Source organism: Podarcis vaucheri, assembly GCF_965113315.1.
Source record: "Podarcis vaucheri genome assembly, chromosome: 11".
Lineage (NCBI taxonomy): Eukaryota > Metazoa > Chordata > Lepidosauria > Squamata > Lacertidae > Podarcis > Podarcis vaucheri.
This window is the reverse complement of record NC_138749.1, coordinates 28058049-28083011: the sequence shown is the minus strand read 5'-3', so window position 1 is coordinate 28083011 and position 24963 is coordinate 28058049. Positions and strand designations below refer to the sequence as shown.

Genomic DNA, 24963 nt, shown 5'->3' with positions numbered 1-24963 from the left:
TCTCCTTCCAGGATCCAGTCTCAGTCTTGGTCATTTCCAGCCTACCACTGCATCCAGATGCACACCCAAGATTTGCAGATTCACTTATAAATGAGACAGTTATTTAGATAACAGTGCACATTCCAGAAGAGGAGCTGTGTTAGTCTGTACTAGCAAAACACCCCATGGCAACTTAGACAAACAGATTTAGTGGGCACGAGCTTTTCCTTGTAGGCAAAAACCTACTCTTGAATCTGATGAGGTTAACATGGGTTAGGGTCAGTGAGCACTTAAATGTTACGTTAAACAGTAACCATGCCCCCATCCCCACCCCAATTCCTATCCTTCACAGATACACATATGTTCATTTTGTTAGAAGACAATCTTACAATATTTTTGTACTTAAGCAGAAGAGGCGATGAAAATCTTTTTTTTTTACCTGTTGATACTTGGATACCGGGTAAAGCAATTTAACATCCAGCTTTGGATTATACTGGGCTAAAGACTCGTTCCGGTAGTGGTTTATTAGCTCAACAACGGAATTGAACGTTAATGGATCCGAAAAGCCGTATTTCCCATCTCGGTGAAATATTTTGATTAATTTATTATTTCCTCCCTTCCTGTAAATAAAATTTAATGGGGAAAGTCAGTCATCTTCATGAGGAAAATGTTTCTTAAATCCAGCCATGTAAAATGCACTTCAGTAAATAATATGATGATGCAACAATATTTACCTTAGTGTAAGCGTATAGTCCCCATGCATTTTGGTGGAGGCATCTCGTACCAAGAAGGTGCCATCAGCTGTATCACGAAGCTTCTCATTCACTTCTTCCCTGTGATGGGACCAAAGCAACATCTGGTTTAGCTTCTAAAAATACTAGCCTTTCACTACTAACGTATTTTCTCCCTTTTTTCTTTTTTATTCAGCACAGTCAAAGTATGAGGAAGTTTTCATATGAAAACCTGCCAAGTTCTGTTATTCTGTGAACTGACTTCCCACTTGTTCCAAGAAGTTTATAGCAAGAGAGCTCAGTAATAGACTACTTTCTCCTGTATGTACAAAAATGTGAACTGCTAGCAATTGTATTCTTATTCTTTGGTATGAATTTCAGAGAGCTTTAGATGTAAAAACAAACCTTGGTGCTCTTGATACGTTTGCAAAACAGTTATTTCCTGTTGTAAGTAACCAACAGAGAAATGTTTAACAGAATATAGCTCTGGCATGTTTTGTACTTCTGGTTTGCAAATATACGCTTTTTAACTCTTTAAAAGCACTGCAAACAAAACCTGTGCTTCAATGTTTTAAACATTTCCTATCAAATAGAGAATGTGCTAAAAATGTGCATATATAATTAGCAAGATAAAAGGTGTCCTTACCTTGAGATATCTCCCCAGTACCATTCAGCATCTTGCAGAGACATGTTGTTGTTCATACCGTTATTTGCTACAGTATTAGGCTTTGGAGGTTTGGGAGGCAGTGCTGCAAATGAAAACAATAATACATATATATTTATACTGCCTGCTGTGTACAGGTAGGTTACGTTCTAAAATGACAATCAACTTAAATCCATTGAGAAGAAGAAAATTATTTCAGCTCTGATTTATTTGTTTTTAATCAGCACTGCTTTTGAAACTTCTCCCTCTCCTGCCAAGAAACAAGCTTAATTACTCTAGTAAGCATTTATAATTTCAACACAATCCTATGCATCTGCTTAAATGTAAGCCCCACTGCATTCAACATGGTTTCCTCTAGATAAGTGTGCATATGATTGCAGCCTTGGTTACCTAAAAGTCCTGTGCTCTCAGCCAAGGAGAGCTCCTCCCCCACTCCCATCGTAGCACAAATTGCAATTTGGACTTGGAAAGATATAAACTGAAGTTTTGCACCTCCTTTCCCATCCCTTGTTTTCACATCTTTCTATCATTTGATGTATTAAAAATTATGGTACACTCCACACACACACGCTTACAGACACATACTGATTTAATCATCCAAGAGGAATTACGTTGCTTTCTAGATTCGGCACCGCTGTGGCTAATAACAACTGGAAAATTACACAGCACTGCTATAGGGAAAGAATTGGGTTTCTCTGATCCTGCCAAAATGCACTTTAAGGAGTCCATCTGTGACCCAAATATCCCTGGTTCTAATCTTAGCATTCTATGGGATAAAACTGCTCCAAACGGCAATACTGATTCTTCAAAAACCCACAGTCCTGTTTCTCAATGTCAAAGCTGCATGCAGACACCAGTGGGTGCCAGAAAAGATACTGCAGGATTTCTGGCTTACCAGCTAAAAATGGGGGTGGGGGTGGGGAATCAGGGCTAAATAAAAATTAAATCAAATTATTTACGTTAACGGAAACCCCAATCCCATTTATCTACAACAATGCATGTGGGAAAGATGCACATCAAAATGAATGCTGTATTTTCAAAGGTTTAATGCAGCCCATTGATCTTCCTAACCTGTGCTAAATGAAAGTAGAAATGGTGACACCTAACATTTAATAACAGTGCCCAATAATTTTAAAGGCCGCCATTGTTTTGAGGAAAAAAGCAGCTTTTTACAACATTTTCTGCCTGACATCAAGACACACAAAGCAGGGCTATTTTTACTGTACAGTATAACAAACAGACCTACAGGTGAGAGGAAAAAACTAAAAACAGAAATCACATGACAATTACAGTTTCATTAAGCAAGCCGAAGAGAATTCTGAACAATAACCCTTGCTGTCTTCTTTTCCCCCCATGCACTAAAGATAATTTAATTCAGCAACTTAACAGCAGCAGGTTAACCCCCAAATCCCAGTTCTGCTCTGAGAGCAGCTTTTGTGGCATCCAGAATATGCCAGCCTCCGACAATAATGCTGCAACGTTACCTGGTGGGTCCATTTCTATGTAAAACATCAAATCCGTGCCACAATTTATATCTGTCCTAGGATAGTCTATGTCCAGTTCTTCCATGTTCCAGACAGTGTTGTACATTTGTACGAGTTTCAGCGAGTAAGCTCACTTAGAAGGAAACAGCCGGGATCTCTTTGTAATGGTGTCTTGGAATTCATTTTAAAACCTATAAGGGGCTGCACTGTAACCTATTACATCATAATCCCCAGCCAATCATGTCAAAAATAATGTCACTGGACCACTCCTGTTTCATTCCCCCCCCCCACTTTTATTCCTTGTTAATCTTATAACAATTGTCATTTCAGAAAGAATAGACACTTCACAGAATTGTGATCGGCACCTGATTGTATTTATAAAGACGACTGAACATGTTCTCAGTTTACACTGATTCCACCCCCCCCCCTTTAATCTTTTCTGTCGGCTGCTTGGTACATTCCACTGCTGGCAGGTTGACAAAAGGCTGATAGCAGCAGCAGGAAGCGTTTTCCTTCAATACAGTAGATTTCTTGGTGCACAGAGAGATCACATCTCTGTCCCAGCTTTCTGTTCTCTAGCAGGGTTTACGACTGACTGCAATCCTTCCATACACATTTTGACTCTACTACGGGTGCGCTTTTTAAATAAAAGCCTGACAAGTGGAAAGTTCGGAAGCTCCAGATATATTATCAAGTGCCCATTTTGCACAAGTCTGGGTACCAACTGCTTCTTTAAAACACAAGGTCCTGTACTAATAACATGCCACCTTCAAGAAATGCCCTTTTCAGGAAAGCTGGCAAATGCAATTGTCTAAGTCTTCACAAAACGTAGAAACTCAGAATCTATCTTTGCTGTTTTGAGTTCCAATCAGTCTTTTTTTTAAAAAAAGATAAACAACGGTAGAAGTTTACACTGCTATGAGCAAAACCAAACAACTTCATGTTAATTAAATCAAGCCCACCATTGTTAAATGCTTAGCAAAATACAACAGAATATATCAGTATGCCTAGTTCATACTGCTTCTTTTGACCTGCTGTCATCAGGGCATTTGCCATTTTGGCAATTCCTGAAGAGCAAAAATTCTTGGTCAGCCTTCTCTGCTTTAGACTGGATATTTTCTCAGGTCTCTTCCTCCAGGCTCTCTCACAGCTAAAGCGACCTATTATTTCTTTAAAAGGTGATTTCTTACTCAGCATCAGGAAAAAAAAAAATCCTTAAAGAAGTCACCAAGCAGACAGATTCCAATATTTTACACATTTATCACCACAGAAAGCCAGACGTGGAAAATATTTAACTCATTAGTACTACTGTTGCCTTACCAATTCTTATACCGGAACTCTAGGTGATGTGCATTGCAGAACACCTCGAATGAAAGCCAACTCACATCTTCTAAGCACTGCACATGCAAATGAACTCTTGACCATTTTTATCCTTCAAGACAAGTACTAGCATGTAAGGACATGGCTGCAGCACCAACAGCAGCAAAAACATGCACACACTCGTTGCCCTGCAACAGCCATGCTTAAACCCACCCCACAGTAGCCTCCCCCTCCTCTACAACCCCTTAGGTGGACATGCTCCAGAGATTCCTTCCATTTGCCTCATGTAACAGGACACTTCAGACAGTCCCAGACACAAGTCCAAACATTGAACTTGAGGGTTTAGCCCACCTGCTATCCAAACAGCTCTGTTGCCAAGGTACATTTCTTAAATTAGGTTCTGAAAGACGAAAGAGCACACATAGCTAGCTCCCGTAGCCCAACGAGGCAGTCGCTGTCATTTTTATTTGTTTCCCCCCCTCAAATCGCTTTTAACAGCAAAAGTGGGAAGAATAAGTACACTCCCTCACCAAAAGTTTTACTACTGGCTAAACTCCGGAACAGTCACACTTATATGATCAGGTTACTGCTTGACCCAAACTAGTCTAGCTTGCTGTGACACGGTGTGGAAAACCAGAACAGGCAAGACACTGACAGACAGGTGATTTTCCACTGTTCCAGCAGATAACTGAACAGGTGTCAAGTTTCACTCAAATCACATTTTAACTATGAAAGCTTGCTGATTAGTCTAATGATCATATATAGTACAAGTATGCATATACAATGCATATATGCATGCATTTATATACGCATACACACACATATACAATCACATGCATTTCATTTAAAGATTGAGTGTGTGTGTATACACACACAAAGCGAGAGAGAGAGAGAGAGAGAGAGAGAGAATGAGAGTGAGTCACTTACTTTGTATACTGTGCATGGCACTTGGTCACCCTTGCATTTGACAACCTGAAATTGCCAGATTGTAGATGGCCTCTGCCCAGCTCCACAGAATTTACATGTACCAATATATTTCAAGAAAATAAACTATCCTTGGAACCGAAGGCAACAAGAATCAAGTGTCTCCAAAAGTGTCTTCTAGCTCCTTAATTCCAGAAAAAAAAAGCAGCAACGTGCAAAATAATAATAATAAATTAAAAAAAACTCCCAAGTCCTCTTACGCTTTAGAAAGAATTGACTTCTTGTGGCTCTCTCAGACTATCTGCTCACCTCTATTTCATCACTGATTTTAGTAGTTTAAAAAAAAAGTCCTCTGTAGCTTGCACGTCTCTCTGAGATAAAGATCTCAGTTTCATGATTAACTTGGGCAGGTTCAAATATTTGCTGAGCAAGAGATTTCATGCGGGTGGGGGGGGGAGGGTAGGCAGAGTCAAAGTCAGAGTTGTCATCGGCTAACAAGTGGCCAATGCAAGACTAACCCAGTCTCATTTTAGCCAAGTAAATGAGAAGACCATTGTAAGTGGCCTTAAAATAGTCTCTGTAGCTGGCTGCTGCATGCAGAAGTGAAGTACATGACTGTCAAGAAAAGCATTATGAGCAGCCAAACACAGGAAGTGGCTGAGCTGGGGGGGGGGGGGAGAGAGAAACAGAATGAAAGCCTTCCTTGTAAAGTTATGCGTCTCTGAGAGCCCACAAGCGCAGAAGAAGCTTGTTAGCATTCACTGCATCACCTTCCACACACTTTCACCGGACCACAACGACAGGTGGTGTTTGAAGACCCATAAAATGAAGCCCCACACTGCTGAGTCAAATTAAAATCAACTTGAAGTCCCCAGTCCCTCCCTGAACGCCCGCTAGCTTCAACCTGGGTACATCGACAGCCACAGAGCTTTCAAGTTACATGAGTTTAAACTTGAAACTCAGCCCTTCTGTTTGCTTGCATTGCCTGCTTATATCAATCAATCACTCAATCAATCAATCAAATCAGGATTTATTACTCAACTGACCATAATAACTTATACGTATACTTTGGCAACTTTTGACATCTCGGGTACCAACTGGTATTCTCAATCTTTGTTGGCCTGGGATCAAACTGCATTAAAAGTCCTGAATTTGGGCAGAAACATATTTTGGGAGATTTTACTTTCTTATGAGCTTCACATCTCCTTGCCTTTGACTACAAAAATAAAAATGTTATACAACCACAAAGGAAATAAGCTTCTGGTTCATTTAATGGGGAACAGAAAATTAATTGGGGGGGGGGAGGGAGACACATATTTATGTTTTCCACTTTAATGTAATTTGAGTACTATAACGGCAATCTGCTTAAACTGTTCACGTTTAATTACAGAAACTACTATTAATTACAGAAACCTGTTGACTCCATTTTATGATATTGTTTCAACGATTGTAGAAAAGTCCATTCCCATCTACTCTGACTTGGAATACAGGAATGGTATTCAGAGTCACTGTCCAACTATGGGTTTCTATAAACTTATAGGAGTATCTGATATTTAATTTGGGCTTGATTTAGTTCTTCCCCTATAGATGGCACCAAAAACACAGAACTCAGTGTGTGGAGCTAATCCGTTCATGCGTATGCAAGGCTGCATGCAAAAAGCAAAAGAGAGGGGCAGGATTGTGCATTGTGACTGCAATTTGATTTATTCTCTTCCATAAAAACCAGAATTTTACCACATCTTGCATAATTTGGTTACTTGTTTGATGGTGCTTGAAAGACTGGATTCACAAAGAATCTAAAAGCAGAGGTTGATTACAAACCCAACTTCCAACTGCAATATTTGTCTGTGTTACTTAGTTGGCTTACACTAAGGAAATCACTGGTGTCTGTATCCCCCCCCCCACACACATACAAAATAAGAAGCACTGACAGAGTATGGGAATCACAATTCAGCAAGGTATTTTATTTGTTTAAAATTATGTGAGCCTTGCTTATTATTAGCTTAGAAGGGGAGCCCTCTGCTGGACAAACATCAGAATGTAGACTGGCTTAAAGTGACAGTAAGGGATGCCAAGAGCAGGGGGATAGAGTTAAAATTATGTTTTTAAAGCCAAATCACTTAGACTCAATAATTTTCCCTAAGCACAGGTGAGTTGTGATAAAGGATTATACTGAAATCTATAAATGCACATCTTACAGTGATATCAATTGATAATGTAATTAAAATATTCCTTAATAAAAACATAGGGTGAAATACAGCACAGTGCAGGTGAATTTCCTTTCCTGAAATGAGGCTCTTCCTTCCTTTTCTTCCCCTGAAGCCATGATGCTCCCCTCTCCCCACAAAGCAACAACAAGGTTTGAGCAGGGGGAGTATGCATGGATACGATTCAGTAGGTACCATCTGGGAAGAATCCTTTGACACTTGGTGTGGTGTCTATTCCAAGATAGAACTGAGTGCCTACAGTTTTCATAATCCAGTTTTCTAAAAAGGGTCAACCAACCATGTCAATTCAATGACCAAAGCTGCCGTCAGATTTCACATGCATTTTTTTCACAATTCCCTACAACAGCTCTCTAAAGCAGGCAACAGTTTTCATACCCGATCCAATCCAATCCAATCCAAATAACTTTACTGTGCTAGCCATTGGTCATGACAAATCTGAATCAAAAATAAATACAAGCAAAAGGGATGCTGCGCCACAAATAACAGTCTCTATTTAGATCTTTGTGTCTCCCTTACAGTTCACAGTTTTCATACCCAGTACCAATACATCCATTTGTTTCTGGGTATCCATTTTCAACCAACTATTGCTTTTTAAAATTATGCTCGCACACCCAAATCACATCTGTTTGACTTCACATTCTGTTCCCGAGACAGCCTCTACTACACTCACATTTTTTCAGACACATTAAATCTGCTTTAAATAAAAGTATGTGCCAAAAGTTTGCTTATTTGGTCATCAGTCACCAAAGAACACCTTACAATGTCCACAGTATAGAAAATCCCCCAGCGAAAGGTTCTTTCCAACATTATGTCAGTGCAGTGCCAAGGTCTGCCCTATGGTTACAGGTCATGGTTTCAGGAGAGTGACGTTAACCTTGACCCTGAGCTTGGACAATACCCTAAGCCAAACCTTTCTTGCAGGAGCCAAAAAGGCACAGGGAGGAGCAAAATGGGTGCAGGCTCCTCACTGGGAGTCAGCACATTCATGGAGCCATAGTAAGCCATACTCTTCTGCATTGTGATGACATATGGCTTTAAGCAAGGAAAAATTGGTTGACAGATTACCATCCTTAGCTTACAGACAGGGGTGGGGACAGCCCAATAGATTGTGTAAATCTATCTAGGGAGTTTGTGGCAGAGGTGAGATTTGAACCCAGCTCATGGTACAACTGTGTATCTTATCTTTGGATATTTCTACACAGGAGTTTCCCTCAGTGCTTAATCAGAAAACAAGGCAAGCAGGAAGGTACAATTGCATACCAGAACAGCTCCCGTGCACTGCCCTAGATTCCTCATAGCTGCCTTATGGACAGCGCGGCTTGGCAGAGTAGCCTACTTGGTTTTCAGCTGTGAACATTGCTACCTGAAGTTAACCATCAGAGAAGGCAAAACCATTTTGCCTCAGACTTCCCAATTCAACATAATAATAAAGGTAGAGGGTAAGAACATGCCACAAGTACAGCCTTCTCCAAAATATACTTCAAAATGCCTCCAAAATCCAGATTTTCTTACCTGGTGCAGGTTGTCTTTCATTCCATTCACTTGTAATTAACACTTCCAGGATTTTTATGTGATGTTCAGGACTGTCAGAGCTGTAAAAAAAAAACATTGGTCTTATATTAAAACAAGGAAGCATGCGCTGAACAAGTTGAATATTCTGAATAATATCAGACACGTATGCAAATGATTTCACTTGCTTCTGCAACTGTAATTGGTTTTCTAACTGCATGATTAAATGGGTGGCATTCAACTAAGGTTTACTTAGTGTAGAGCCACTGGAATTAATGAACATGACTAAGTTAGGGCCATTAATTTCAATATATATACTTTGAGTGAAACTTTATTAAATACTATCTCATTATTAACTCACTCTAGTACCTTATGGTTGGTGGGGAGGTAAGAAATCTTATAAATAAGTAAGTTAAATAAATGCATACACCTTACCTTGCTATCTGGGTCCTGAAGAGCAGAAAGCTGAAAATTTCAGCTAGGGATCTTGCATTTAAAAGGTTTTTGGTAGAGTTCTGACAAAGTCTGGAGAAATGTTTGAGTAGATACTGGAGTGTGAGCCAATACTGCTGAGGTATATTAGGAGATCTGATGAGCTTCTTCAGCACTTGAGCATATTCCTCTGAGTTTTGCACTTCTGCAAAGAAATGAACGTTTCCTAATGAGGTTCGTGTAATTCAACAAGAAGTTTTACAGGAAGACATGAATTCTTTCTTCTCTTGAACGATGAGAACTTTAGTAAGCATGGACAGAAAAAAGGATCAACTATACAAAAGTCAAAGTGAAACAGGAGTATAATTTGGTAAAAAGCCACAAAATGTTCAGCGTGTGCTGATAGAAGTCTGTCTTCTGTTTAGCATCATACATGATTGGGTAATTCTGAGATGTAGCTGATAAGCATCGGAGGTGCTGTTGTAACTTTGAAGGTTACACTAGAAGCAATATCCTGTCCCTAGAATTTGCAAATAACTATCAAGGCTGCCACTGAACAGGTTGAGTCCTACTGCCTGAATTCAATACTAAAAGAGATGGGCCTTATCTATGCATATTTATTGCACTGTATCCCAGAATTGCGAATGGACTTCAGAATCTTGTCTACTCTAATACATTTACCTCGCAAGTACTGATAAAAGGTTAACAATTAGCTCTTTCTGCATACAGACAAATCCTTGATTTGTTAACCAGGGTTTGTACAAATATCGTACTTGCCAAGTCACAATGAGTTCTTAACACTAAGAACCGCTTCGTACATTATGTTTTTAAGAAAATTCCATGAGATTTTGTTAACATGAAAATAAAAGGTGAGCGCATAACATGCAAACAGACAAACGTTTTCAACTAGATATGTCTGCCAGGGAAACAGGACTATGCGGCAGATCTTTGCTATGTGTACAAAGCAGATCCAAAAGGAATGTGTGTGTGTTTCTGCAGGGCTCAAAAAATGTATGCAAGTCTTGTCTAAAGGTCCGATTTTTGGTGTATCAAGCCTCCCATAACCTACCCTTGGAGGAAACAAAAAATACCACTGTTAATGAATTCTGCATTTGCAAAAAAAAAAAAAAAAAAAAAAAGTTTACGTTCATACCTTGTGCTATGGAAATCATTTCATTGTAAACAGATGCTGGAATGACGGGATTTGGCAAGTCCACAAAGTACCTCTTCAAAGCATCTGATAAAACCTGCAGATCGAGGGCATCAAAATCCACTGCAGAAAAATCTGAGAGAGGGAGAGACAGGTCCCAGTCATGCTTTGCCTCTGGAGCACGTTCAGTCTGCCTGCCCCCACCCCTACCGTTTTCTTGATCATGCAAAACAGAAAGCAATGCTTGCATCTCAATTTGGTTTATAATGTAGCAAACAAGGCATCCAAAATGTGCTTTTATTTATTTATTTCGATCCAGAAGGCTACCCAAGTCAGCTTACTTAAAATAACACGCGACACAACATCACTGAGGCTGCTTCTACCCGGTTTCATGCAAGTCATTGCTCTGGGGTAGCATATCCCCGATTTCCTACAGGGCTATGGATCATATTATACTATCCAAGGGCAGATAGGGAGCTACTGTGCATTGGCTGAGCTGCTTAGTGATGGCAGTTGGGTGTTCTGTTGCCTGGATGTTCTGTTGCCTGGGTGTGCGGTTCTTACTGCCCTCCCCCTAGGACTCCATACCTTTTACAACTATCTAAAAAAGGAACTCTTCACAGAAGTTCAATTTTATGTAGAACACATGTAAGAGACATTGCAGAAAGACAACGTACTGTAAAAGCTCCACTTCCTAATGTAAGAAGTTTGGCAATCACATCCCATGACCCCCACTAATGCCAAGTTTGTCTACAGAAAGTAATGGCAACAGGCCGCTAAGAGAGAGCATGGTGAATCTGCACACTGGTGAAGAATATTTTTTTAAAAAAATAGCAATATATAATAAGCAAGAACCTTTACAAACATAATGAATGCCTTTGCATTATTCACCTGTAAGACCATTCAAGGAATCATGAATGAAAAGGAAAATACATTGCCACACCATGCAAATAACATACAAAAGTATACTCCAGTCAAGGAGATCTGTCCAAAGTCCACCAGGAGACTTCGTTGCTTTGATATACCTCTCACTAATGGGGCAATATGAGTAGATTGTTTTAGGCCTTCTAAGAGTTCAAGGTATTTTTAACTGAGCTATGTTTTACATGCTAATATTTTGTGTAAACAGTAGCACAGTAAAGCATTACAACCAATGATAAGGCCAGAGTGAAAACAAGAACATGTTTTATTGGCTGGCGCTGAAAGTTACTTTACATCTCTAAAATTTCAGATATATATGCAAATGCATATACACATATATGCATGTGCATGCAGAACAAAATTATTAAATGGATGCATGTTAAAGTTTAAAAATATGTTTTCAGGTCCAAGAGAAATCCTCCTCGGACCCAGAAGATTTGAAGAACTGTAGACTGGCTGTATCTGGAGTTTTACAGCATGTTTTCATCAATATTCTGATTACACAAGGCTCTATTTCTCATGTTTTGCTCAAGCAGTTATAGTGATGGATGTACTGGATTGGTCCCTAGGGAATTCTCTCCCCAGGGAGGCCCACTGGCACCAGCCTTGCTATTGTTCTATTGCTTGTGTTTTCCTGGGCATTTGGGAATTTCCAACACTATGATATTGTGTTCTTATATCTCTTTTAATAATGTTTGTATGATTTTTTCATTGCATTTCTCACTTTCTCTGTAAACTGCTCTGAGACTTCTTTTAGTGGGGAAGCCATGCATAAATCTTACCTTACCTAACCTAAGTTACAGCAGCATCCTCAGCCAATCATATTTCTTAAAAGCTATTACCAACCAAGATATTTCCAAGTAGGCCTAATCCCAGGAATTTACGAAGTCAATGTGACCCGGGGTCAGTGAAAGCTAAGACTGTAACTGAATACCAATGGAATACACTGCTCTGCCATGTGTAAGTTTTACATGTTAAATAATTTGTCCCATATGAATTACCCTGAAATCTATTAATATTTGTACCTACCACACTCAGTAATTTGTCTCAATTCACCAGTACTGCTTGATCCATGTGACCTGTACAGCGTTGAACATTCCAGACCTTAAAAACAGAGCAGATTGGGTTTTTAAAACAAAGAAACAAGCACTCTCAAGCAAATCCTGTGGCTTTTTGTACATCATGTTTCACCCAAATGCCACTGCATAGCAGGAGTTTGCACATGCTTGTGTAATTACGTTCTTAGTCTCTCACATCTACTTGCACCCCATGCAGGGCATGTCTGCAAACAACCAGCTGAGAAACACTACAAAAATATACCTTATCCAAATTCTTGACTTTGAAATTTGCATCAGGGCCAAACTAAACATGAAATGGAAGATCTATGATCAGTTCTGACTTTAAAACAAAACAAAACTTTAATAGTTAGTTGGTGGAAGAGGTTTCAATAGCATAAGAGTTTGGCATGATCCTTTAAGAAACCCTCCCAAACTCATTGCCTGTATATTTTGAAACAGCCATAGTACAGGTGCTACTTCCTTTCAATAGGAAGTGTTTGAAGTTGGTGACATTTAACAATGGCTGCATTTAAAGTAAACCAGTCATGATTGCAAGAACTACACTTAAGAGATTGCAAACAATCAACCTTCAAACCGTTTGCCTTTTAACCTGCACCAATAGTCAGTCCTGTTTTAACTTCTAAACCTATGGAATAACACTGCGGAGGTGAGGCTGACCAGTTGAAGAAGTCAGATGGGGAAAGGAACACACATACACAATAAATCCATGCTGGGATGGGAACAGTACAGTAACAGAAATGCTAGTCAAACTATAGAAGGAAAATTCATGTTTCATGATGGGAGGAAATTTCTCTCCTCTGGCAACATTCTTCAGCAAATGGGAAGGGCAAAGAAAGGTTTGTAGCAAGTTTGAATTTTGACACACACAGACGGAGAAGCGAGAGTTTCCACTGAAGTTTACTAACACTGAAGCACTCTGACGGCTGTTCTTCTTTCTAAGAAACTGACACAGCCTTAGCAATTGTGCTTTTTGTCTTATGAGTTTTTTTCCTCCAAAGTGTGATGTTGGTATATTTGTTTACAAACAGGGAATACAAAAGACATTATTACTCTCCAGGACTCCCCGCCATTCAAAGTAAACCCAAACACTGTGCCTTGGCTTCTCACACCTGAGGGAAGCAGGGGCCCCGTCAGGCAGCCTTTCCCAACGTAATGCTCTCCAGATGTTGTTGGGACTACAAATCCCATTATCCCTGACCATTCATTGGCTGGGTTCGATGGGAAATGTAGCCCAAAACACCTGGAGGTCAACAGGTTAGGGAAAAGCTGGTTTAATGCTCCCAAGCAGTCCCTACCTGTGGATCAACTACTCACTTCAAGGGCAGCGTATTTGCTACCTGTTTGAAAACACTTCACATTTCTAGGGCTTTTCCAAATTTGTCTTTACACGTTCATTTCAATATAGCTCAACAGCCAGTTATGAGGTGGCAAGCTGTTCAAGCTTCATTACTACTTTAATAAACCAAGTAGCCACAATTCAAACAGCATGCAACTGTATTATTATTATTATTATTATTATTATTATTATTATTATTATTATTATTCTGGACCTTGGGTATAATTCCAACATCACTGGAAGCAAGCACATGAGTATTGTACAAGACTAAGCATGACCTGATAGGCCTCCTGACATTTAGGCCTGCCATTTGCAATTCAAAAATGTGAAGCTCAAAAGGGGTGGTATCTGAATGACCAGGCACACAACAAAGTTATATTCTAGCCCCAGGCCACCATATGCATACCTTTTCTTTCAATGGCTTCCACTAACTTGATAAGAAGAGGAGCCGCCTTTTCAGGTGGTGAAAACTGCTCTGAAAGATCTGGAAGTGTAAAAGCTGTAAAGGAAAGGAGAAATAAATAAATTAAAAAATTAAAAAATGAAGCAGCTGAGGTACAGTTAAGAGTTCGTGAAAAGCATGAGATGTATTGCAGCTGGTTAAATTTTAAACACTGAACAAATTCCCTTTATCAGCTGGCAAAGTCTAGGCAAACAGTTTTCTCGTCAGCCCTTGCGCATTAGAACCATACATAACCACTTAGTTAAAAAGAAGAAGTTTGAGTCCCAAATAATTCAGGACATATTCAGCATAGTTTCAGTAGAAATTCTTCTGGCCTGGAATGAAACTTCAGAAACACATGCTACACCCTTTGCTATTTTGAACCACTTATCACTACAATATGAATTTTCTCATGCAATAGTGAATAAATAATATGCACCCTTATATTTCTCTAACTCTTTCACTGCAAAGGGCTCAAGCCATGTTGCATCAATGGCACACTCGTTTCTGAGAAACATAAATAAAAGAAAGGTCATGAACCTTATCCAGATCTGTGTCCAGCCCATGTGTGATAGCCATGCACAAGTGTTTTAGTGGATGGGAATAGCAACCTTGTCACAGGAGTGCTTAGGGGGTCACTGTGCCACTATCAACGTCTTGCAAAAAAAAGAAGAAGCAACCTTATATTGAATGCTATCCCTGCCAGCATGGCATATTTCCATGGCTAGCTAAAACAGAGTATAAGAGCAGTGATGGACCCTGGCTGGGTGAAAGATGGTCCAGAGTTTTGCACTGGCTGCCATGAGCAATGAAAACATGCACCCAAATATGCTGCGGATATAATAAATAGGATACAGTGGTACCTCGGGTTAAGTACTTAATTCGTTCCGGAGGTCCGTACTTAACCTGAAACTGTTCTTAACCTGAAGCACCACTTTAGCTAATGGGGCCTCCTGCTGCTGCCGCGCTGCCGGAGCACAATTTCTGTTCTCATCCTGAAGCAAAATTCTTAACCTGAAGCAATATTTCTGGCTTAACGGAGTCTGTAACCTGAAGCGTATGTAACCTGAAGCGTCTGTAAACCGAGGTACCACTGTAGTTGCTGTACGGTGGTTCATGAAAAGTGCATGGTAGTTTGAAACAGGCATCCAATTTTGTGATTGTGGACACACCAAAATGGCAACTGGAGCTCTTCATTGGGCAACCTTTTGAGAAGTCTTGACATGCCTCCCCTGGCCTTGTCTGCTTCAATTTTCAGTATAACTGATGAAGGAAGCCTGTTGGGCATGGCAATGCAGAATTCTGTACCACAGGGCACCACTGGAATGTGACCATTTATCAATGAGGCAGTATCAGAGCCTCACCACTTCTGCCGCTGAGGGGGGGGGGCATTCTGGTGCGCAGCACTGCCGCTCGTCTTCCCCGCCCCAGGCGGAGAAGCAAAGCGAGTGGCAACAGTTGGAGGAGCGCTCAGGCTCCTGCAGAGTTTGGTGAGACCTGGGACATGGCAGGTGTGGTAATTCCCATTTCACCTCAGGTGGCGAAACGGGACAGGTCGCGCCTGTGCAGAATTGCACCAGTCTTCCATTCTGGGTCCGTTTGCACCTGGAAGTCCAGATGGGAGATGCGGAGGCGCCTGTGTTCATTGCTCCTCATCAAGTTCCTGAGACCTTTCTGTCCTTAAAAGACACTTGCACCTGCTTTTCCTTGCACTGCATATACAGCATAACCAATACTCAAACTCGCTTGACCCCACCACCCACTTTTTCTGTCGCTAAAAAGGCTCTTTAAGGGCAGTATGCTTGCTTCCCCCGCAACCTGTAATCTCGCTGAAAAGACACGTGCAGCCTCCCCAGGGAAAAGGATTCAGAATGGGGGTGCACTTGGCTGGAGACAGGCACAGGGAAGTCTGTGTTGTCATCGAGTCCACATCATAGCACTTGCTATAAAGTTACATACAGTTGTACCTCGGGTTACATACGCTTCAGGTTACATACGCTTCAGGTTACAGACACCTCTAACCCAGAAATAGTGCTTCAGGTTAAGAACATTGCTTCAGGATGAGAACAGAAATTGTGCTTCGGCAGTGCAGCGGCAGCAGGAGGCCCCATTAGCTAAAGTGGTGCTTCAGGTTAAGAACAGTTTCAAGTTAAGAACAGACCTCCAGAACGAATTAAGTACTTAACCCGAGGTACCACTGTATTTGATGAGCCTCCTCCTTCTCTTTTCTTCCCCTGTCCCCTGTGGTGTAGTGGTTAAGAGCGGTAGTCACGTAATCTGGGTAACCGGGTTCGCGTCTCCGCTCCTCCACATGCAGCTGCTGGGTGACCTTGGGCCAGTCACACTTCTGTGAAGTCTCTCAGCCCCACTCACCTCACAGAGTGTTTGTTGTGGGGGAGGAAGGGAAAGGAGAATGTTAGCCGCTTTGAGACTCCTGAAGGGGAGTGAAAGGCGGGATATCAAATCCAAACTCTTCTCTTCTTCTTCTTCTTCCTCCACAGGCTGCACAGATGCATGATCACATATGTCTGCACACACATACACACCCTAGTGTTCCATACAAAGCATGCGCGTGTTTCCCTGTGTCAACATGTGCTCTGCACTACTGTAGAACTCTTGTGCACTTCAAAACAGAACACAGCCGAATGTGCAAAATCTATACAACCTTCTTATAACAAAATGCAATGGAACAGAAAGCTCTGGACTTGACCAGCCAGGGGAGCTACGTACCTTCTTTTTTTTTGCCCATCCCCTCTGTGATTTCTACAAGAACTATACGGTTCTTTTTTTTAAAGGATCAGAAACTTCCTCTTAACAGCAGTTCTTTGAATATGCCACAATTACTAGGAAATCCACAGTACAAGAATCTGAAGAAGATTTCCTTGAAGTGCTCTTTGTGAAATGTGTCCAGCAAAAGAACGAACTCTGTGAAAAGAACATTCACTCCCATCCTAGCATGGTGGAGCCAGCAGTAGTCAATCTCGCATTTGTCAACAAGCAATCCTGTTATAAAAGTTTAGAAGAAGCTCTGCCAATTTGGGGAAAACTGATCATTGTGAAAGATATCCATGCACAAAGCACCTTGCTGTGTTTTTAAGAGTACTTGTACTTTTATACCTACATGAGTTTTCAATCACTGTGCCTTTTTCAAATGCATGCATGCATGGCCATGTATATGTCGGGTTTCTGCACAAAAATATCTGCATCGAAAATAGCTGTGCACAAAGCAGTTCTGACGGAGGCACACGGCAGAACGAAAAATTCAGCTCACGGCCTTCTCTCTCTTACTCCCTCTAGCGGTTTCTGTAAGGAAAGCAAATTGCATTTTCCACCCGCCCACCACAATTCCTTTGAGCCTACTTCTCCCATCCTAGATCAGAAGTAAATTAGGAATGCTGTATCAAGTATTTTGATGTTTTAGAAGAGAGGCTTCTCTTCTCTTGTCTTATCTTTTGCAGTCAGAAAAATAGGCTGCTGCAGAGCTAGAAATGCTCTTGCAATCAATTGGGTTTGCTACATAAAATATAGTTTTGAGGGCTGCAACATGCACTATCCTATGCACATTCCCAATGGGGCTTACCCCCATGTAGACAAATCAGTTAAAACTGCCTGAAAATCTACCACTAAAACCCATTAATCAGTGCTCGAAACTCCCATTGTTCTAGGCGCATTCTGTGACAGGGAATTCCATGGGCGCGAGCAGTTTCTGAGACCATGTGAAAAATGAACGTAATATTTTAGCTGCAGTTCATTCATTTTCAGCTTTGTATTCTTGTTATAAAAAAGCACACCTAGACATTGCATTGTTGCACCCATAACCTAAGTTTAAGGTGCCATTTAGCTCCTAGCTCTCATATCTAAGTTTCTAACACTGCCATTAATTGAGCAGCATTTAAAACATATGTAAGCTGGAAATGGCCACTAGAACAGGTATTCTCTGTGCTCTCTCAGGAAAGAGAGAATAACCCTAAGATAAAATGAAAAAGGTGGAACAGGAAAAAGAATCTAGTATGGTATAGGACTACTTCACAACTATTTTTACATATGCAAATATAACTGATTAATCATAGGTAAATCAACCAATATCATAAAGTTAAAAAAGATTTATTTAATTGGGTGACAGCCCTGATTCTTTGAAGCCAAATACCACCTCACTGATTCAAATAAACTGCCAATCATAACTTTAACGAAATTAGTTAAATTCTATATAAACTGATGGGGAGGGGAACCCCTTAACATTGTAATGTGATGAAGTGATGAGTGAGCAAAGCATATCACCAACAACTCTGACACAATGACCCTCTCTTAATAGTAGTGGGCTTCGTAGCTCTTGTAGCTGTGAGCTGCTCTGTTCTGCAATGCTCCTGTATAAAATTCCCATACCATTATACTGCAATTGGTACTTTCGACAGTAAACTTTCCACCTTTGGCACAAAACTGAAAATTACAGTCATTTAGGGTTTTTTTAAAAAATAAAAAAGACCTCAGGAAACAGTTGTCTGCCAAACTAAACACTTTACAACATTCTTAGAACTAAGTACCATTTTACAAGATTTACACAGAAGGAAGCCAGGTTTCTTCGTGGTGCTTTAATTTTTTTATATATATTTTTAAAGAAAGCTGACATGTTACAGCAACAAAACGGAATGGAAGCAAATATTCCAGCTACGACTGCCAAAACAAGCTCTGAATATGGATTAGTGGTAATAGAGCAGAGGACTGAACATGTATCAAAAGGACTATGGCAAGAAACAAGCCCCCACCACCCCCACCCCACCCCTCTCAACACACAATTTTCAATGGACACAGAGAAATAACGAAACTTGACAAGCAGCCTGCAATCTGTACCTGACTTCAAAACTATCTTCTGCTTTGATGTGTGCTTCACAGCACAAAGGTTTGGAGAGCCAAGTCCACTCTTAAGAATCTGGGCAACTTTGCAGATCCCTTTGCTACAATCCAGTATCAATTTTTCACTTAAAGTAATCATTTTAACGTTCACGTTCAGATCAAGTGCACCCTTTGGGTTTTATTTTGAAGCCCACTGCCCCCAGTGTTTAAAAGTTGCCGGGGGTTTGTCTTAAAAGAGCCTTCTTCCCTGGTCATTAGGCATTTATCCCAGGTTAAAAGGAGGCTTCTGGTGACATGCGAGAAATGCTGGATTTTCCACTCCTTCTATTTTTACCTTGCCACCGGCCATAACCAATCAGAGGAAACAGAAGCTGAGATTCCCTCCAATCCAAAAGCTCTCCCCCTCTTGTTAATAGAGACATGCCTGAACAGCATTTAGCAACAGCAACGTGTGTGAGCAGACGACGCATACCTTGCAACTGAGCACTGCCAACATAGCTACGAGCTGCAAGACGAAACCAGCACACAGCTGCACTTTTTGCAGGAGTTCTCAGTAAAAAGAGATTTTCAGAGTTATTACCTGGCAGAGACCTATGGAAAGTTAAAGCTGGAAGGTTGGCTCTGCAAGCCTCTGAGCCAAACCTTTCATTACTGCTAGAGGAAGCATGAAAGTGGATAGAACCAAAATTATAACCTAACCTGCCCTTTAAAATATAATAAGATACACTATTGAAAAAGCTGGGGGGACGGGGGACGGGACTCATTTACTAGAAGGTATCCAGGAGACTATGGTCTAACGTTACAGTTAAAATCAAATCCTGAGTAATTTTACCTTTTCTTTTCTCCTAGATTTTCTCAGCACCAGGTCCAATGAAAGCCTAATGGCTACGGCAGTTCCAGGCCGGCATAGCTCACAGCACATTTCTGCCTGCCTCCTTCAACCTCCAACACCAGCATAATGGATGGGGCTGTGGATGCAATGGTGGCTGTCACCCCAGCATGGCCTGCTGCTGCTGCCTGGTCACAGTCTGAATTGCTCTGTTGGTATTTTATGAGGCGGTCCAAAGGCAGAGATTATAGAATCACAGAGTTGTAGAGTTGGAAAGGACCACAAGGGCCGTATTTTCCAAACCCCTGCAATGCAGGAATCTTCTGTCCAACATAAGGCTCGAACTCAGGACCCCGGGATTAAGACTTTCATGCTCCACCAACTGAGCTATGTATGTAGGTGGCTGGATCCCTTTATTTGTGCTCAGTGTGAGTTTCACATGTACTCAATCACAGATTAATTCCTTGCCATGCTTTATTTTTAGTTTTTTTAAAAAATGAACTCAAATTATACACACTTTCTGCTAAAATTTATGTCTCATATGCTTTTCACTGCATTTCCCCCTTAAATACATACTATTGCATTTTTAATTCTGAGGACGTATGCATTTTGTGAGAATATTTTGAGCAGAAATAGCACCACGAAATTCTGAGAACTGTGTAATCTGAATGACAGCTGCATTTTAATCCACATTAATTAAACTTGGACCAATGAATTTCTCTTCCTTCCTTATCACAAGGATTGGTGTTGGTATTGTCTTATCTTTTTTAACTTTAAAACGAAGCCATAGTTTAGCGACAGAACAACGACAGCCCAACTGCTACTGTGGGGTGCACTAGTGTAGAGTGACGTGTTGTTAGCAGCACATTGTATGAAAACAAGATGGTTGCCCCCCCCCCATGGGGTGACCACAGAAGACCTCAAAAAACAATTAGTAAGTAATACAGTTGCCCCCACCTAGATTCCAGACCACTTCTGCCCTGTCCCCCAAATGTTCAAGAACTCTCCCCCATATTTTGTCTGTTCCAAGGTCTAGTGCAGAGCTTTCCAAACTGTATGTCACGACACATTAGTGCAGGATTCCTCAACCTCGGCCCTCCAGATATTTTTTGGCCTACAACTCCCATGATCCCTAGCTAGTAGGACCAGTGGTCAGGGATGATGGGAATTGTAGTCTCAAAACATCTGGAGGGCGGAGGTTGAGGAAGCCTGCATTAGCGTGTTGGCTGCAGTGTGTAGGTGTGTTGTGCGAATGCCCCCCGCCCTGCCCTGCTCCTGCAGCTGGAAAGGGCTTAGTTTAATCTCCGGTTTGCTAGCAAAACTGAATTACTGTGTCGCAAAATGATGCATGTCTAAAAAGTGTGTCAGCAATATGAAAAGTTGGGAAAGCTCTGGTCTAGTGAGATGGGAGGGATGGGTGTGCTCTGTGGTGCAACAACTCTTCATTTGGATGGCATTTGCTTTCTAAGCAACATAATGTAAACATTTATATTTGTAAAAATGATGCATTTATATTTCGCACATTCTATCATTTTAAGCTGCTTTAATAAGGTGCATATGCCATCTGTGGTATGAATATGTGTTGTGAGCACCTCCATGCCCTCCAAAAGAAAATGTGGCTTTAAAACTTTAGGAAAAAGCTTGCATGGGGAAATACTGCTTACCAACAACTTACCAAAGCCTTCATCCAAAAACTTGATTATAAACTAAGTTGGACATACACTCTCACAACAGGCTAATTCAATCCCAGCCCACAACCCAGAAAGCTCTCGTTTACCAGTATTTTCAACAAAATAAAAAATGATATGCTAGAAAATGTGTTCCCCTCCCCTCTCCCTTGTTAAAGAAAAAAGAAAAACAATCCTCAGCAAGACAACGCAAGGGGTTCCTATAGTACAAAACAAAAATAGATTCTGAGGGGGAAGTTAACTGGATTTAAAAACAAAACAAAACTGGCTTAGAATCACACTAACAAGATGCATCTCCGCAAATTGCTGGTTCTGAGCCAACATTTTGCAATAATAGGCCATGGTGCTTCTTTATTAAAGTTTAATTATTATAACAAGGGCTGTAAATTGTATGTCAGCGCTCAATTTAATATGTAGCAAAGCCATGCTATCTTGTGTTAAAAGGAAGCGATATTGTCTGTGTGGGAGGGAGGAGTTTGTACATTATGTTCTATCAGATTAGGCTTTGGTAACTTTATGAATTATGAGCTGTCATCCACTTTTTCATCTGCCACAGAATATACTTCTTGGAACTGGGAACTATAAATAAGACAGCAGATGTTTTTAGTTGGCTCCAACTGGAACTCTTTTAAAAAAATGCCTGTAGTTAAATCGTCCTGTTATATTCTACTCCCCTCTACGGGCTGCTTTTGAAGCACACACTATTTTATGAAAGCCACAACACCTTTTCCAACCTGCCTTCTGTTTAGAAATGCCATGTTCAGTATAGAACTGTTAGTTCAAGGTGCTAACAAAACTTTAGTGGCACTGGAGTAACAGTTTAGCTTGTAAGACCCTTAGAGCTGGGAACTATCTTCTTTTTGCTTGTGCTACTGTAGAAAAACACCGTGTAAAGCAATAGCATGCTGTGGAAGTAATAATAATAATAATAATACACACTTATTATTTTTCCTTGTTGAACAGCAACTATAGAAATGCATTTTCTAATTACACTAAAAACAAAGCAGGACATTGGCAAGATCCGCTACCTGTTTATCTTTCTCTCGCTCTTTTAACCTGATGGCCCTAAAAGTACCTAATGTTGACTGTCTGTTAGTCCCGCTTTACAAAGGACAGTCTTCTTTTTGAAGGAGTCCTCTGTTTTGACCTAGTCCGGTTTCAAGATAAATAACCCTAAAACAGAGGCATGGAAATTATTGCATGGACGCAAGTCTGAGCAGCCACGTAGGTCACCTGGACACAGGGTTCCCACTCCCCCCTCCCAATGTTGAGATGTATTGGCTTTCTATTTAAATTATAGTCCTAATTTTAAAATTGGCACCAGTGCTTATAGGAAGGAACACAGGGGTCTGTGGCTCAATATAGCATCGTACACAGACTGGCAGTGGCTTTGCAGGGTTTCAGTTTGAGGACATTCTTGTCCTACCTGGAGATGGCCTGCGATTTTCTGCAGGCAAAGCACATGCTCGTCTTTTGTCCTCTTTTTTGGAGTGATGTGTAAGTGGTCACTGTAACATAATACATTTACTTATTTCATTTACAACTGGCATTTAGAGCTACAGTCCTACATGTTCTCTCCAAAAGTTTTATCTTCACTGAGGGGTAGCCTAAGAGATTGACTGGGGTTACTTTTGGCCAGTAAAATATGTAGTATCTTGCCAGTTTGGTACCCAAGTGAGACAGGCAAAATATATTTTACCTGAACCCTGCAAAGGCCAATCTTGCCGTGACCTGTACAGTGATACCTTGGGTTACAGATGCTTCAGGTTACAGGCTCTGCTAACCCAGAAATAGTACCTCGGGTTAAGAACTCTGCTTCAGGATGAGAACAGAAATCGTGCTCCGGTGGCGCAGCAGCAGCAGCGGGAAGCCCCATTAGCTAAAGTGGTGTTTCAGGTTAAGAACAGTTTCAGGTTAAGAACACACCTCCAGAACGAATTACATTCTTAACTAGAGGTACCACTGTATTGCATTGTGTTAAAAATGGAGCAAGTACCATGTAATGTTGGTAAATCTTTGCCAAAAGATGAAAGAATTTTCAGTGCCTAGAGAGCACTTAACAACAACATTAACAATAACCCACCCACCCCCACAACACTTTGCATGCAGAAGTTCCCATGTTTAACTCCAGGTATCTCATTGTATGGCTGGAAGGACTCTTGGCTGATACCCTGAGCTAGATGAGCAAATGAGTTTGACTCAGTATGAGGCATCTTTCTATGCTCCTAAGTTCATTAGAGATGGTCAGCACCAGTTACAGGGCCAAAGTTCTCAAAATGCTTAGAAGGGATACCATTAAGGGGAGGAAATGCAGAGCAGCAAAATCTACTGGAAACAATGTAATGTAAGAGTTAAGTGATCTTATAACTATGAGATTGCTTTGAAGTTACTCTCCACCTCAGGGTGTCAGTATTTTCCACAAAAACCTTAGATCAGTCTCCTGCACAACAGCAGGCCATTATGCTATAAGCAGCATTATGCTGCAGAGATCTCTTTTAAGTCTCTAGTTATTCCTTAATTATAGGCTGAAACTGATGCTTCATTTTTTTTATTAAATAGTAATCCATGCCTTTTTTCTAATCTGTGCAGTTCCATGAGAGCATTGCATTTATCCCTGAAGTGTTACATTATTTTGTATTTTACCTTTACCTTTTACTACATTGTTTTGTTTTACTAAACACGTTTTGACTAATCATGTAACTAGGGGAAAATAAATGGATTTTAATAGATTTATTTTATATAGTATTCTTTAACAGATTGGCTCATTACCACTTATATTGTCCAAAGTGGGCTTCTATATGAAGAGTTGAAGACTTATCACGCTCCCAAAAGGAGGCAAGATTCATAATGGTAGCTTCAGATTATCAGAAAACATTGACGAAATTTAACTGTAAACATTTATTGTCAATGTACGCATTTGTTCTTGGGTTCCTACCATGTATCCATTTTGTTTGTACTATTAAGCCATTTAGCTGCCTATTTTATTTCTCATACAAGGGAGTTGAAGCAAATACTTTTCTTCCAAATTAGCACCTCATATTTAGAAGACGAAATGATGTGTGTGTGCCTAATTTAATGACACAACAAAGAATTTATTCTATACAGAAAATTGGGTAGGTCACCAACCATGCACATAAGCATATGCTGTATGTATTTGTGACAATGTCTGGTCTTATTTCATATTGGCACTCTGACAACAAGCTGTCACTCGTAACAGGAGTTAACACCGTGACATTTCACACTGCTCTGCAAATTCATTTGTCATCTGTTAAGATACCTATGACAAGTTTTGGCAATCATTTTATAGTGAGCTATTTTTAGTCTGGTTTCATTTTTAAAAAGGACAGCTTTGTTTACATCGAAATGATTAAAATCACATAATCAGGGTAGAGAAAC

At 40.5% G+C, this 24963-nt stretch overlaps 1 protein-coding gene and 1 long non-coding RNA gene across 5 annotated transcripts in view; one reads left to right on the top strand and one right to left on the bottom strand.

Moving 5' to 3' along the window:
- The window catches only part of PIK3R1 (phosphoinositide-3-kinase regulatory subunit 1), a 63651-nt gene that overhangs the window by 10569 nt on the left and 28119 nt on the right, over positions 1-24963 (bottom strand). Inside the window, exons 1-9 of one of the 4 annotated variants that reach the window (XM_082191913.1) lie at positions 19048-19319; positions 14164-14256; positions 12372-12446; positions 10425-10556; positions 9275-9476; positions 8843-8922; positions 1357-1459; positions 714-812; positions 419-599 (exon numbers count right to left, since the gene is read on the bottom strand). In XM_082191913.1, coding sequence (XP_082048039.1) covers positions 419-599; positions 714-812; positions 1357-1459; positions 8843-8922; positions 9275-9476; positions 10425-10556; positions 12372-12446; positions 14164-14256; positions 19048-19189 — 1107 coding nt within the window. In that variant the 5' untranslated portion in view covers positions 19190-19319. Of the gene's footprint in view, positions 1-418; positions 600-713; positions 813-1356; positions 1460-2858; positions 3087-5105; positions 5246-8842; positions 8923-9274; positions 9477-10424; positions 10557-12371; positions 12447-14163; positions 14257-19047; positions 19320-24963 lie in introns of those variants that run through there. The other 3 variants (XM_082191912.1, XM_082191915.1, XM_082191914.1) reach the window with 3 other exon arrangements.
- On the top strand, positions 10563-12049 carry LOC309514738. The gene is made up of 2 exons (XR_014212154.1): positions 10563-11228; positions 11747-12049. It is a non-coding gene; the product is annotated as an uncharacterized lncRNA (long non-coding RNA).